Source organism: Chlorocebus sabaeus, chromosome 25, assembly GCF_047675955.1.
Source record: "Chlorocebus sabaeus isolate Y175 chromosome 25, mChlSab1.0.hap1, whole genome shotgun sequence".
NCBI classification, from domain to species: Eukaryota; Metazoa; Chordata; class Mammalia; order Primates; family Cercopithecidae; genus Chlorocebus; species Chlorocebus sabaeus.
In genome coordinates this window covers 8,822,057-8,837,583 of record NC_132928.1, presented here as the reverse complement: position 1 = coordinate 8,837,583, position 15,527 = coordinate 8,822,057, and the positions used below count along the sequence as shown (strand labels likewise).

Below are 15,527 nucleotides of genomic sequence, written 5' to 3'. Positions count from 1 at the left end.
TACATTTGGTGCCCATGCGGTGATTTTACAGCTTTTCAGTAATCCTGTGCAGTTTTAATAATTGCCCAGTATGTTTTTCCTATTTCCTATTATGTATTTCTAAGATTTGTCCTCTAGATTTCAAATTTCCAGTTAATTTCTAGGGAATTAAATGTTAGTAGCTTCTAAGAGTAGAGTAGGAAATAATTTAAGTGTTCAAAAATTAGGAATTTATTGATTAAAATAAAATATGGTATGTCTGTACAGTTGCATAGGCTACAGCCATAAAACTTTAGTATCACTTGATGTGGATAGATGTTAATATCATGTTAAATGGGAAAGCAGGTAATGAAACAGTGTCTTTCAAACTATGAAATACGATGACATTCCTAGTTTTTTGAAAACTTTAATGTAAGTTAGTTTCATAATGCATCCACATAATCAAATCAATTTTCTTTGCTTTAATAACATGGACCAAGTCTTTTTTTTTTTTTTTTTTTTTTTTTTTTTTTTTTTTTTGAGACAGGGTCTCGCTCTGTTGCCCAAGCAGGAGTGCAGTGGTACAATCACAGCTCACTGTATTCTTCTCAACTTCTTGGGCTCAGGTGATCCTCCTACTTAAGCCTCTTGAATAGCTGGGACTACAGGTGTGTGCCATCACACTCAGCTAATTTTTTTGTATTTTTTGTGGAAATGGGGTTTCACCATGTTGCCTAGGCTGGTCTTGAACTCCTAGCCTCAAACAATCTGCCCTCCTAGGCCTCCCTAAGTATTGGGATTACAGGCATGAGCCACCACAATTGGCCTACATGTTCCAAGTCTTACCTAAAAATTTTAATAATTTTTGCCTGTTTTGCTACCATACTTTTATAGTTTTTAGCATATGCTTTTTATATAACTGGAGACAAAATTCCTTCCATCTAGGAACCTGCACTACTGAAAAATTTTAAATCTGTATTCAGTTTTGTTTATATGAGTTTTTTTCCTTCAAAGTGAATTCAAGCAAATATCTTATTAACTTTGTAGCCCTCATGATTCAACAATGTTTAGGTTGAATATATATTTTAAATGCTGTGTTAGTCAAAAGTAGCAAGTTTTTTTATTCTGTTGTAGTAAGGATTAAACAGAAGAGTATTATATCCACATTGAAAATCATTTCTGTATATTTTATTACCAGTGAGTAGGTCAGGATTTGGCAGGCACAACAATGGGTTACAGGTCAAAGATTGTGTGCGTGGTAAGGAGAATCATCTGTCTATCCCATTTTGCTTATTTTCTCTCTTTTCTCCAAGGCTCCTCAGACTTGGCCTTCCTTCTAGCTCAAACCTGAGCCTTGAGGAAATATCTTCAGTGTGGCACTGCACACACCACTGTTGGTGGCCTCAACTGGACATGCCTTTGATCCTGGGGCATTTAGTCTGCTTAATATTCCCAGTGGTTGAGAGAGTTTCCCAAGCAGGTGAAGAAAGGCAGCCCACAGGCTTCTGAGTGGGCGTGCCGTCTTTACTGCCCCAGGCTCCTGTTGGTGATGATACTTAGTGTGGAGTTGGCTTGTACTCCTAGTCACTTAGAGCTGCTCATACCCCTGCTCCTGCCCTTTCTCTACCACCAGCTCACAAAGGAGGGAGTGAATAGAAACCCAGCTCTCCTATTGCTTCCAAACTGCTGGCTGCTATTGTAGGAGGATAAGCTAAAACTGTAATGAGTTCATTTTTGATGCTTTGTCTTTTGCTTCGGAAATCTAAATGAGAGAGAGAGGCAGAGGATAATTCTTGTTAATATAAGATTCTAATCAATTAAAATTCTGTGGATTTTTCGCAGAGTCAGCTTAAATAATATTTCTTTGGCTTTCCACAAATATATTTATAATTTTTTAATTGCCTTCTTTTTATTCTTGAAGAACAATGTGTATTCTGGAGGTAGCATGGCAAGAAGGAATACATATGTCTGTGAAAGGACCACAGATCGATACACAGCATTGCAGAATGGAAAAGACAGCAGGTAAATGCCACAGTGCCAAGTAGTAATACCTTTACTATTGTTCTGTGTTAGTGCCCTTGCTGAAATGCCTGCAGCGGAATGGGTCAGGAGAAAAGGAGTTATTACATGAAATAGTAAGATTGCAACCCAACTATTCTTACTGAGACATCTCTCCTGTACCAAGATAGAAGGTTGGGAAAACATTTAGAGAAAACAAGAAATAAATCTCTTTACCTGCCAATTTCTGAGTAAAATCTGATAGTAAATATTTTTCTGTAACAAAGCAGATCATACCATCCTAATTTCATCTTCATAATTTGAATCTTTTTCTTTTGTGCACCTGCTGCCTCCTTCCCTTTCACCTCCCATCAAGTCATTACCATATCTGAATAAAGGCTTTATTTTCCTTCCTCTGAAAAAAATGTGGCCATCTTATTTCTCATCATTCAGAACCACATAATTTTTAAAGTGTTTTATTTCAAATAATAATAAATCGTATTATTTGTATTACTTAAAAAATGTATCTTCTTTCTGTCATGAGTTACAAGGACTACTCATCAATATAGTACAAAGACATGGAGCCTATTCTAATGAAATTATTTTCTTAGTACCACCTACAGTCATTTCAGTAGTGTGTACAAACCATTCTCACATTTGTTTCTTCTTACTTAATAAGAATGTAAAGTAAGTGCTATTGTAAGGCATACAAAGAAAAATGTATCTTCTTTGTACATAAGATAATTGGAAATTGATTTCAGACTTACGATTTTTCTTATACTAAATTTTAAGCTGCAGCTCCTTTAATCTGCAACAGTTAACCTATTGACCATGATATGATCTAAAAGTGTTTTGATGAATCCAGAGATAATATTTTTGGTATAATTATCAATTCTGATTGTATGAATAATGGACAATGAACAACAGCAACATATCACACCAAACTGTGATTTTGGGGAAGTAAAAAATGACTCCAGTCATAATAATTTTATCTGAAATTATTGTATATCCACAAAAATAATTTTGTGCTTTCTCACATTTACATACATAAAGTGTGTGTGAGATTTTTTTTCATGGATAATAGTGATAAATTCACCCTGTATACTTTTCATAAGAATATTAATTGTTTTGTTAGTCATTAATAATGCCACTATGCTAGTTTCTTTCAAATGTTTCAGTCATGAAAGGTGTTAGTTTAAAATATAAAAAACTATAAAAATATAGTTCTTAAATTTTAGTAAACCACAATTTTTCTTCTTTTTTACATTTCCATGGTCTTCTCAACTGCTTTATGGCGAAAGCCTTACGGAGATGTCTGTGAGTAGCATATCTTCTGCAGGCTCTTCTGTGGCCTCTGCTGTCCCCTCAGCACGACCCCGCCACCAGAAGTCCATGTCCACTTCTGGTCATCCTATTAAAGTCACACTGCCAACCATTAAAGACGGCTCTGAAGCTTACCGGCCTGGGTAATGTGCTGGTTACATCTCATTTTGTTCATTAAGAATTTCTAAAAATATAGCACCATGTGAAAATACATGATAGTCACCATCACATTAAGACCTTTCTAATAAGATTCAGTGTTTGTAATGGGGGAAAAATTGAATTGTAACATAAACTTTCTATGTACTTTGGCTGTTGTTGGAAATGTTACGTATAACTTAAATCATTTTCTAAAGGAATTTTTTTAAGGATTTGATTTTACGTCCATCCCCATAAAGTTAAGAATTTCTGCTTAATTTGTCATTTAGGTAAACTGATTTTGTTATGATTTAAACACATACAAACAAACACTAGACTGGGAGTTGAGACCCACGGATAATGATCAGGCTGAATTCCTTGTTCTTAATGAAACTGGACTTCAGTTTTCCTGTCAATGAAACTGATGAACTCAAAGAGCCTGTTCAGATATAAAATTTTGTAATTGTTTTTCTAGTATTTTTCTATTTTAAGATTTCTCAAATTTAGTACATCTGAGCATTTTAACCCTCTGTTAGATTTGTTGGGCATATTGGTAGTACCATGTGATGTTGTACCATCACTGAGGCCTAAATTAGAAATAGGAAATTATTTTATTCAAAGCCTTTTTAATAAACAATAAAATTTGTGTTCAACATTGATTGCTAAGTGGTTTCAGGAGAATATTAAAAAAATATTTGCAGTACCCCTGGTTTGGCGTTTGTGATACTGAAAAGTATTTATCTTTGTGTCCCTGTTTCAGTCATTTCTTAATTTTTAGTGACCAAACAAAAGGTACCTAGTTTCAAACTGAAATTTTACTCCTCTCCAATGATATAGTAAATAAAATTAACCCATGTCTCACATCTCTAATGTGAACAAATAAAGTAGGGCCAAAAGAAGTAGCCATAGCTATTTGTTTCAAGTTTTTAGCATGAGTGAAAGGTTTTCCTGTCATTATTCTAAATGATATATCTTAATTTGTCCCAGCAGTACAACCCAGAGAGTGCCTGCTGCTTCCCCATCTGCTCACAGTATTAGTACTGCGACTCCAGACCGGACCCGCTTTCCCCGAGGGAGCTCAAGCCGAAGCACTTTCCATGGTGAACAGCTCCGGGAGCGACGCAGCGCTGCTTACAATGGGCCACCTGCTTCACCATCCCATGAAACGGGTGCATTTGCACATGCCAGAAGGGGAACGTCAACTGGTATAATAAGCAAAATCACATCCAAATTTGTTCGCAGGTCAGTACCAATGTACTGTCGTGTTTTGTTTCCTCTAGAGATTACGAAGGAAACTTGACTTTTTTTTAATATTTATAGTAATTTTCTAAAATGGTTTCATAACATTTCATTAGAGCTGCTCTTTTACAGAGTTGGAAGAAAAAAATCTAGGAAGACATAAAGTATTTTTCCTTAAGAGAGAGAAAGAAAAAAATCGACAAAATGAGATTTTTAAAATCTGTAAAATAAAATGGAAAGAACAAAAACTTGACTTCAAAAATGTGTGTTTTACCAAAAGATTTTTATATTTGAAAGCCGTGATTGAGGAAAAGAAATGAGTTTACATGTTTCCTTCAAATTTATCTTGACAATACTTTTAAATTGCTTACTAATAATACATCATTTATGTTTTTTTCTTCTTTGCATAAAAAGCCTACACACCAGAGTCACAGATCACTTATGTAATTTTATATCATAAAACCTTATCACAACATAGTAAACGCAAAATGAATACATGTATAGTAAAGGTCTGATCTACTTAAACAATACAATTATACTTTCTAAAAAGTAAGCATACTTACTGTGTTTACTATGCATACATGTACAGTGCACATTGATGATACAAGTTGCTACTACAATGCAGGCTGATGTCGATTTGATCTATTCCTGTGTCCCACTAAATGCCTACTTAAGCCCTGCGACAAGCAAAAAGCACTGTGTTAGGTGCAGAACAGAATCTAAAGATAGGTAAGACGGCATCTGTGCCCTCCAGATTCTTATAGTCTTGTAAGAAGCAGACAAACAACTAGCTGTGATATAAAGCAGAACATGTGCTAAAAAGTGTGGGCAACATGCTGGATTCCAGAGGAAGATAGAATTGTTTCTATCTAGGGAGACAGTGAAGGCACCCTATCATATAATCATTTCAGCTGAGCCTTCAATGATGGGTAAGAAATAATTATACTTGCTTTAAGAAATACTAATTAAATACTTAGTTTCCAATGTTATTACTGTTCCTAGGATTTCAAAGAGTGGATGTGGAAAAGAGAAGAAGCAGCTTCAGTCTTAAGTGCCTTGTCATGGAGCTATTTATAGACTTGGTTCATATATCAGTTTGCCCAGTATCACATAGCTGAATTAAAAACTTTTAAAGCCTCAAATGTAACATAAATTTCTAACCATATCAGTCAGTGACTTTGTACCATTTGGGCAATTACTATGCAGCATGACAACTTGCTACAGAAAGAACTAAAAGTTCACCAACAGAGTCAGCATGGAAGGTAGATCACGGTGTTAGCCGGCCATCTGCAGGGTACTAGTCAGAATATCAGTAGTTTCTGCTTTTGGAATTTGTCTATTTAAGGCCATTTCAAAAAGCCAGTACTTTCTCACGGTTAAGCCAGAATTAAAGTGAAGAAAAATAGGTTTGTAGTTTAGTGCTTGATTACTAATTGTGCATTAAGCATTGTGCAAAATATTTCTCTTAACTCTGCAACAAAAATTTAGACTCTAGGGGAAACAGTACTGTGGAAAGGAAGTCATGAGATAGAATGTCAAAGCAAGAAACTGCCTTAGAGCTGGTCTGTTGGGAGGTTCTGATAAAGGACTGCCATATAGTCACTGAACACATATGTGGAGACCTACATGCAAGGCCTTTCATAGGAGCTATTGTACAGCAGCGAGTGAGACTGATGGGGCTCTTGCCATCCTGTGAGCAACTTAACTGTCTTGAAACATTCCACACAGTTAAAGCATTTCCCTTGCTTGGCTCTGGTTTTCTCCTACCTCACAGGCTAGCTATCGCTTCTCAGACTTCTTTGCTGGCTTTTTTCAGATTCCCTTGCCTTTCCCCCAACCTCTAAATATTAGAATGCCCCAGGGCTCAGTCTCTGGACATGTTTTTTTCTCCGGTTTTCCTTATACTCTTGGTGATCTCAGTCAGGCTCATGACATTAGATTCCATCCTGTGTGAACAACTCCCCAGTGTATCTGCAGCCCACATCTCTCTCCTGAACTGCAGACTCTTACATCCAACTGCTGCTCAGCCTCTCCACTTAGATACATTATAGACTCTGAAACAGAACATGTTCAAAACTCTTCTCTCGTTCCTCTTCCCATGCTTATCCTTCCCTCGTTCTTCACTGTCTTAGGAATTGGCAGCCTTGTCCTTACAGTTGCTCGGACCATAAGCCTTGGAGTTGTCCTTGACAATTCTTTTCCTCATACCACATCAGATCCATTGGCAATTTGTGTGGGCTTTACCTTCACAGCATTTCCAGGATTTAGCTGCTTCCATCACTCCCGCCACTGCCTTCATACTCTGAACCACTCTTCATCTTTCACCACCTCATAGTTCTGCTAGTTTCTGTCCTTGTCCTCCTCTTCTGTTTCAGCAGTGTCATGTCAATCTGATCATGTCACTCTTAGATTTAAAGCCCCTGATTAGCTTTCGCTTTGCTTAGAATACAATTCTGTGCCCCCGCCGTAGCCTGTGGGGCTTTGTGTAACCTGGCCATCCATTTCTGCTCTAACCTCTTCTTCTCCCACTCTTCTTCTTGCCACTTCCACACCAGCCACCCAGGCACCAGACTATCCTCAAGTACATTAAGCACTGTTTTGGCATTGTGTACCTGCTATTCCTTCTGCCTGCAATTCTCTGCCCTAAATACCTGCATGGCTCACTTCTACACCAAACCTTATGATTTTCTAACCATAGCTCATTCTTATATAGGGAATAACCCAATTTGTTCAGTTGAGTATATATTGCTATGTGTAGGTCATTGTTTTTTAAGTGTTAAGTGTTGGAGAGCATGCTGTGCTGCATATGCTGTTAGAGCCAGCTGCACCTTCTGTAGCCCCATCTGCCTCCTACCATGACTACTTAAAGCAGACTTCCTGGGCTCTTTGAAACAATTGCCAATAGCAGAAATTCTTCCAATGTTCCTACTGGCATCCACGTAGGCAGGAACAGGATATGGGTCAATCGCGATTTCAGTCAATTATAGCAGAGGAAATAGGGTCTAAGGGACATTTCACTCCTAATGCTTTAAGTTTAGCAGCTGTGGAATAGGTGTTTGCTAATAGTGAATAATAAAGCATAATATAAATAGGACAGAAAAGTCCAGTGAGATTTTTGTCCCTTCCTAAAGGAATTTTGTCTTAGCAGTGGGAGTCGACAGCATTACTGTCTTGCTTGCCAAGTTGGTACACTGCCCATCTGTGTGTATCAGTTCATCTACATGTAACTGAAAATGTACATTTCACTTTGAGCCTGCTCAAAAATGTTTTATTTATTTCAATGTGCTATAATAAAAATGGATTTGTATAGATGGCATTGAATTTTTATTATTCTTCCCAATGAAAATGCCAGTTATTAAAAATAGAAATTTAAGAAATTACATTTGAATGTGAGAATACATTTTAGTATTATTTTAAATTCAGATAGAAAAAAATTTTTTTCATAATATGTTTGTTAAGAAAGGCATGTATTAGATAAAGACCCTGAGAGGTATAAGGCATTCATATTCTTAAGAACAATTTAAAATTTTAGAGCTTGGTGTGTGGGTATGTTTTATTAATTTGGGGGATGGGAGAGTACCATTGATTTTATTCTTATTGCATTAATTTTACGTAATTAATAGAAATGTTTCTGGAATGGCTAAAACATTAAGAAAACATTAACTTAAGGATTCAAGTTGGTGATTTTTCCCACTATTTAATAGTATTTTACCCTCTATCACAAGATATTTAATTACCTTTAAAAATAGCAAAGCATTAAAATTTTGGTAGACTTCAAAAATATTAATTACATGCAACTCAGAACAATTAGTAGTGTTTTCCTGGTTTTATTTCACAGGTGGATATCCAGGTAAGGTTAGTGTTTTTATTTAAGATTGAATCCATGTTTTTAGACTTGCCTACATGGATAGGCTGTTAATTTGCTGTAATATTTTATCATGTGCATGAATTGTTAGCATAACTTCTAAGAAATTGCTTATTTAGAAATTGGTATTTATTTGCTAACTACAAAGTTAATGTATATATTTTCTAAATTGAGCGACTACTAAAATTATACATAATTACAAATTTGGAGTTGAATCTTGCTATTGATAATTATTAAGTAGTTTTAACTTTAAACTAAACCAAAAGATAAATTATGACTTCAAATGAATTGTGGCTGAGAATTGGAAGATTATGAAAAAAATTTTAAACTTTCACCTTATATTGCCTGTTGACAAAAATGAGTAGACGCTCAATAAATGATAAATTACATGCGGTTATGATGAAAAACATGAGAAATAGTCTCAGACTGACTAGTAATAGAAAACTGTCACGGTAGAAGTTTGCTCAACAAGCTAATTTTAAAATAATTTTAGATATAGGTTTTCTTGATATATTTTTTACTTTTATCATTAAATCTCAACCTTCACTTTGTTTTGAGGGATCCAAGTGAAGGCGAAGCCAGTGGCAGAACCGACACCTCAAGGTGAGGAGCCACTATTAATACTTCGCTGCTAGGTCCCTGTGTGTGAAAACGTACTTTTGAAATACTTCGAGCACTTAATGGTCATGAATAGATCTAATAACTAGATAGCATGCATATTTTAGATTTTTATATTGGGGTGGGTTTTCATAACATTACCTAGCATTCAAGTCAGTCAACTTTAAGTTTGTTTTCCAAACATGCATTGGAATTGTGTACTTGGTAAAAAAAATAGGCTTTCTGTTCTATAAAGTATATCAAGCTGAGGAATTAATAGATTAAATGTCCTGATATTTTTCTCACTAAAGTAATGTAACTAAAATTAGTGTGAGTCAAATAGCACAAATAACACAGAACAGGGAAGGAAGATTTGATGTTAGTAATATATTTTAGGTGAGAATTCAATGTTTGACCACATTTAAAAATTCTATCCTGCCATACTTTTGGGGATTTCTTTTTTTGACATTTAATGCTAGTTGTATATTCATTCTGGCAATGGGTTTCATATCTGAGCACAATCAGAATTACAGGGAAGACTTGATAAAAAGATTACTGGATCCCACACCCAGGGTTTCTGATTCAGGGGCTGAGGCAGGTGCCTGTGCATTTACATTTCTAACAAGTCCCCAGGAGATGCTTATGCTGCTGTTCTAGGGACCACATTATGGACATGTTAGTACTTGCGTTAATATTTTACAAATGGGAAATTTAAGAAATGGAGGCATTAATTTATTTTGAGTGTACACAAGCCTTAAGGGTTGCAACGTTAAGTTTTACAACCAACAAGTATTCCACAGTACGAAAGACTCTGGCTTCATTCAGAATCGATTGTGACCTGCTGAACACAAGCCTCCAGTTTGATTTCTACTTTTCAAATTACTTAAAATATAAAACATAATTAACTTTGGGAAAACTATAGCATTCCCATGTAGTCTTTTTAACAAACTGTGCTATATTTATATTTAGTAATAATAGTTGAAATGTTTCTTTGTAGAGTTAGGTACCTGAGTCACCATGGTATGGAGCCACAGGGGAGCAAGACGAATATTCTTCACTTTCTTCTGCCTTTTGCATAAACATGGAGGACTTGTTCTTAGCCTCTCCCTCACTTAGTCTTCACTTTTGAGCCCCTCCTTGCATTTCATCCTATATTTCCACTAAATTTCCCTCTGAGACATTTAGTAGTGTATGCGTTGCAAGTGGCTATTAATAGTTACATTTTTATCCTTTTGATACAACTACATAATTTTATTGCATTATAAGAATTAGTAACTGATCTTCTATAAATGTTTACACAATACTTTTCACATTCCGTTTTGTTTGGTTGTTGTTGGGTTTGGTTCTATTTTTGCTTTTGAACTAACTTATTGAATACTAACTATAAAGTACTTTCTGGTCATTTAATTTTCACAACTAGGTGAAAATGCCTATTTTACAGATGGAAAAAAAACAGCAAGGAACATAGGTGGGATCAAGCCAGTTATAGTGAGGTTCTGTCATTTCAGGAAGATGGGGTGATACTGTGGTTAGAAGTACAGGTTCTCAGCCAGAGTGCATGGGTTTCAGCTGTGTTCTACCACTTACGTTACTGTGTGGCTTTGGGGAAGTTACTTCAACTCTGTGTGCCTCCATGTCCTCACTCTACCTGCCTCCTAGGATTGTTCTGAGGGGTAAATGAGTAATTAATACATTTTAGGCACTTAGGGCAGTTCCTGCACCTAGTAAATACTCAATAAATGTTAGTTGTTATTATATTAATATGCACATTTCCAGGAGCTTTCTAAAATTGACATTATCAGTGGCAATGTCTGTGAGACCGTGCAAAAAAAATTTTATTGTCTTAAAGTCATCTTAAGGTGGAATAGAAGGAAACTAGACTTAGAATAATACCCCTGAATTCTAGTCTTTACTTTTCAACTCATTAGCTCTATAACTTCAGAAAACTAATTTTTTTTTTTTTTTTTCTGAGACAAAGTTTTGCTCTGTTGCCTAGGCTGGAGTGCAGTCACACGATCTCAGCTCACTGCAACCTCTGCCTCCCGGGTTCAAGCAATTCTCCTGCCTCAGCCTCCCGAGTAGCTGGGATTACAGGCGTGTGCCACCACACCTGGCTAATTTTTGTATTTTTAGTAGAGACAAGGTTTCACCATGTTGGCCAGGCTGGTCTCAGACTCCTGACCTCATGGTCCTCCCACCTTGGCCTCCCAAAGTGCTGGGATTACAGGTGTGAACCACAGAAAAGTAATTCTAAGTTTTCCAGCCATCAGTTCCGTCTTTAAAATGAGTGCTCAGTCAACTGATCTCAAGTCCCTTCCAGCATGCCAAATCCACCAGAATTATACATGTGACCTTGGTAAATGACTCTGGTTGGCTTGCAAGCCCTAAGAGGCCTGTGATGTAATGGCTTAGATTCAATGGGCAAAAAGAGAAAAATAGAGAACATGAAGTACATACTTCCCATACTTATTAATAGTCTTTGGAAATTTATTTTCTCTACCTATTCCTTTCCTTATTTTCTCAAGACTGCATAGTTTGCAGATCTTTGGGGACTCAGATACCTAGGCTCAGACACCTAGAAATGAAATAAATAATATATATATAAAATTATACATGAATATATATTATACTATTGATATAAAATATATATATATTAATTTAAAATATTTATGCAGTAGATTATAAACTCCTTTCAAGGTACTTTTTTTTTTCTTAAATCACAGAAGTGAGATAGGTTAACAAGTTGCAGTGTAACATCTCTATTTGGATAATTGTTCAAGAAATTTAATTACAGGATTTTCTGTATCACGAATGATCTATTAACTTTAATGAAGCTATGCAGGTTTCTTCCTATGACTATTTGAAATAGGTTTTTTGTTTCCATATTACTTGTGGGATGCCTGCAATAAGTAAAATTCAGTGAGATTTAGTCATTTAACAAATATGTTAATGATTACTATTTACCCAGCACAGTTCTAGATGCCTGAGATAGATCAGTGAATGAAATAGACAAAATTCCTTGCCCTCCTGGAGTTTACAATCTAATGATAGACTCAGGCAGTAAATACCCTAACAAATGGATTAAATAATATGTTAGAATGTGTAAGTACTATAGAGAAAAATTAAAGCAGGCTAAGGGGAGTTGGCCATGCTAGGATAGGAGTTAGGGTACAGTAGGGTGGTAAGGGGAAGCCTCATGAAGAAAATGAGCAGAAATTTGAAAAAAGTAAAGGAGTTAGCATCACAGCCATCTGGGGAGAAGCATTCATGACAGAGGGAACAGTCTGTGCAACAGCCTTATAGCAAGAACATAACCCGTGTGTTCCAGGAATAGCATGGAGGCCATTGTGTTCTGATAGGAGTGAGGAAGGAGAAAAATTCTAGGAAATGGGGTGGGGAGAGTAGAAGTTGGAGTGCAAGTCATGGGGAATGTTGTAGACTGTTTTAAGGATGTCTTTAGTAAAATAAGGAATCACTGGAGGACACTGAGACATGTGGTATAATCTAACGTCTTTACATAATTGCAGTACAACATTCTTTCTCAACCTTATCAGGTAAACGAATTATCTTTCCCTCTGAAGTTATTATATTCTTCCTATCCAAAAAGGCAGAAATATTTTTTTATATTTCAAAAATGTGTATTTCCAAATAGAATATTAGTGGTCCCTATTTTGTGTGTGCTTGAACAGAGAAATATGGAACTGAAGAAGGTATTAAGTTCTTCACTTTCAGTTGCAGACGTGTTTCCCTCAAGCCACTTATATTTAAGAAAAATGCTATTTTAGATTGACAATATTAAAAGTCAAAACAGATGGCATCTTGGGGTGTGTTTCTGTAACAGCAAGATAACATAAATCTTGGCGTCCATCTGAGGGTAGTCTGCAAATTAGGTAGTTTTATTAGGCACTGAATTATGACCACTTAGATTTTATGTGCGTTTTGATCTCTTTGCTGAGTGAAATATTTGTTTTCATTCTTTCCCGTTGCCCTCTTCTTCCAGAAGTACATCAGGGGAACCAAAAGAAAGAGACAAAGAAGAGGGTAAAGATTCTAAGCCGCGTTCTTTGCGGTTCACATGGAGTATGAAGACCACTAGTTCAATGGACCCTAATGACATGATGAGAGAAATCCGAAAAGTGTTAGATGCGAATAACTGTGATTATGAGCAAAAAGAGAGATTTTTGCTTTTCTGTGTCCATGGAGATGCTAGACAGGATAGCCTCGTGCAGTGGGAGATGGAAGTCTGCAAGTTGCCACGACTGTCACTTAATGGGGTCCGCTTCAAGCGAATATCCGGGACATCTATTGCCTTTAAGAACATTGCATCAAAAATAGCAAATGAGCTTAAGCTGTAAAGAAGTCCAAATTTACAGGTTCAGGGAAGATACATACATATATGAGGTACAGTTTTTGAATGTACTGGTAATGCCTAATGTGGTCTGCCTGTGAATCTCCCCATGTAGAATTTGCCGTTAATGCAATAAGGTTATACATAGTTATGAACTGTAAAATTAAAGTCAGTATGAACTATAATAAATATCTGTAGCTTAAAAAGTAGGTTCACATGTACAGGTAAGTATATTGTGTATTTCTGTTCATTTTCTGTTCATAGAGTTGTATAATAAAACACGATTGCTTAAAACCTTGTATAGTTGTCTAGATTTCTGCACATGAATGTACGTTTGATGCTTTGATTTGAAAATGTTCTTCCCTGTTACTTACATTCTGGTGGGTTTTTTAAATTCTTACCTCCATCATGCAATTTTGAAAATTGTGTCCAGAATTAAAAGTGCATAGAAATAGTCTTTACAAAGTTGTAGCATGGACCTTTAAAAATTGTTTTAAAATCATATTTAAATTTAAACCAGAAGCTGAAAAATAGATCAGCTTTATTATACACAAAATTATTACTGCTTATCTTTGCTCTTTTCCTTGTTATCCCACAAGGTTTAGTTGAGAAGATACAAAATGTTTACAGTGTTGGCACTTAAGAGTTTTTAAATTCAAGTACATGAAATTCAATAATAGCATTGCCTTGAGCTAACTAAGAAGTACTGGGGAAAAAGTTAAATCTACATCAAGTTTCTTTTGAACTTTGAAGTGTTTTCTGACCCACTGCTAATTGTAGCAACAAAATTTAAAAGAAAAAAAACATACTTTATCTGGCTATTATAACATAAATTGTCACGTAGGTTTGCTGCCTTCAGAATACCGCAATATAATTGTGGGAATATAATAATATTGGGACTGTTTCATAGCACAAACTCATCTTTACAGTGTTGATCAATGCATCAGTTAAGAAATAATGCCACCTCAGGAATTAACTGGCATTGGAAACATTTGCCTCATTCTCCTCCTATCCTCTTCATTCATCCCTGCCACTGTAATATCTATAAGTACTTAAGAGACTTGTGAGCAAAACATACTATTTATAACAGTACATTATTGATTTATGCTTATGTGGTTGTTGAGTTTGTTCCCATGTAACTCGTTTGTTTTAAATATTTTGCCAGATTTCTTGTATTTATTCCACATCATTATGCCTATAATGTGCCACTTTGTGATTGGGCATTTGCCTACTTTTCTTTCATAATTAGTGATATATGCGATGTAAAACCACTAGTAAAGGTACATTTTAATACTTGTTATTTTATACTGAATTAGCCTTGGAGGTTGACTGTGCAATGTTATTTACTGTTGTAATTACTGTAATATCAACATATGGGCCCCATCTGCACACTCCTGAAAAATAGAAAGTGTATTCAAATTTTATCAGTTTAAAGAAAATAAAGCTGTGATAAATACTGTAATTCCAACCTACATTAGAAGGTCTAAGTGTAGGTGATGTGCCATTCCATAATGGCTTCCAGACTAGGGTGAATTTTACATTCTGTACTGTACTGTGATGTAGCTTTCTTCTGTAACAGTTATGTTCTAAAATTAAGTGAGGTTTTTTTTTTGTTTTGTTTTGGTTTTTTTTGCCTTAGCAAAGGGTGGTGTTTGAAAAAAAAAAAAAAATGTGTAGCCCCTTTTTGACCTAGTGTTCATTCAAAAAAAATTGATGCAAATCTTTATTCACTTTCACTGGTGCACACTGAAATTTTACTTGAACAGTTCTCATAATAAAGCACTTGTCTTTTGCTCTTTATCAGAATGTGAATTACCTGTTTTCTAGTACAAAAGTATTCTGTATGAGGAGTTTATTGTATGTGTTCTAAATTTAGTTGGCAAAAGGTGAAGCTGTGAAGGTTTTCAAGATTATTGAAGCTATGAAGGTTTCTTGTCATTATGACAAGAATATTTAATCTTTTTATAGGAACTCCTGTCACTGAAATACTTTTTTAAAAAAATAGACCTCCTGCTGTGTTTTCCACGGTAGAAACTGATGTTTTTTTACATTTTCTCACTGTGG

General features: G+C 35.6%; 1 protein-coding gene across 5 annotated transcripts in view; it reads left to right on the top strand.

Annotated features, from left to right (window-relative positions):
• Window positions 1-15,263, top strand: part of MARK1 (microtubule affinity regulating kinase 1) — a 142,799-nt gene extending 127,536 nt beyond the window's left edge. Inside the window, exons 14-18 of one of the 5 annotated variants that reach the window (XM_007988393.3) lie at window positions 1,880-1,980; window positions 3,258-3,422; window positions 4,402-4,656; window positions 9,077-9,121; window positions 13,116-15,263. In XM_007988393.3, coding sequence (XP_007986584.2) covers window positions 1,880-1,980; window positions 3,258-3,422; window positions 4,402-4,656; window positions 9,077-9,121; window positions 13,116-13,470 — 921 coding nt within the window. In that variant the 3' untranslated portion in view covers window positions 13,471-15,263. The remainder of the gene's footprint in view (window positions 1-1,879; window positions 1,981-3,257; window positions 3,423-4,401; window positions 4,657-9,076; window positions 9,122-13,115) is intronic. The other 4 variants (XM_007988394.3, XM_007988395.3, XM_007988396.3 and 1 more) reach the window with 4 other exon arrangements.
• The last annotated feature ends 264 nt before the right edge of the window (window positions 15,264-15,527 follow it).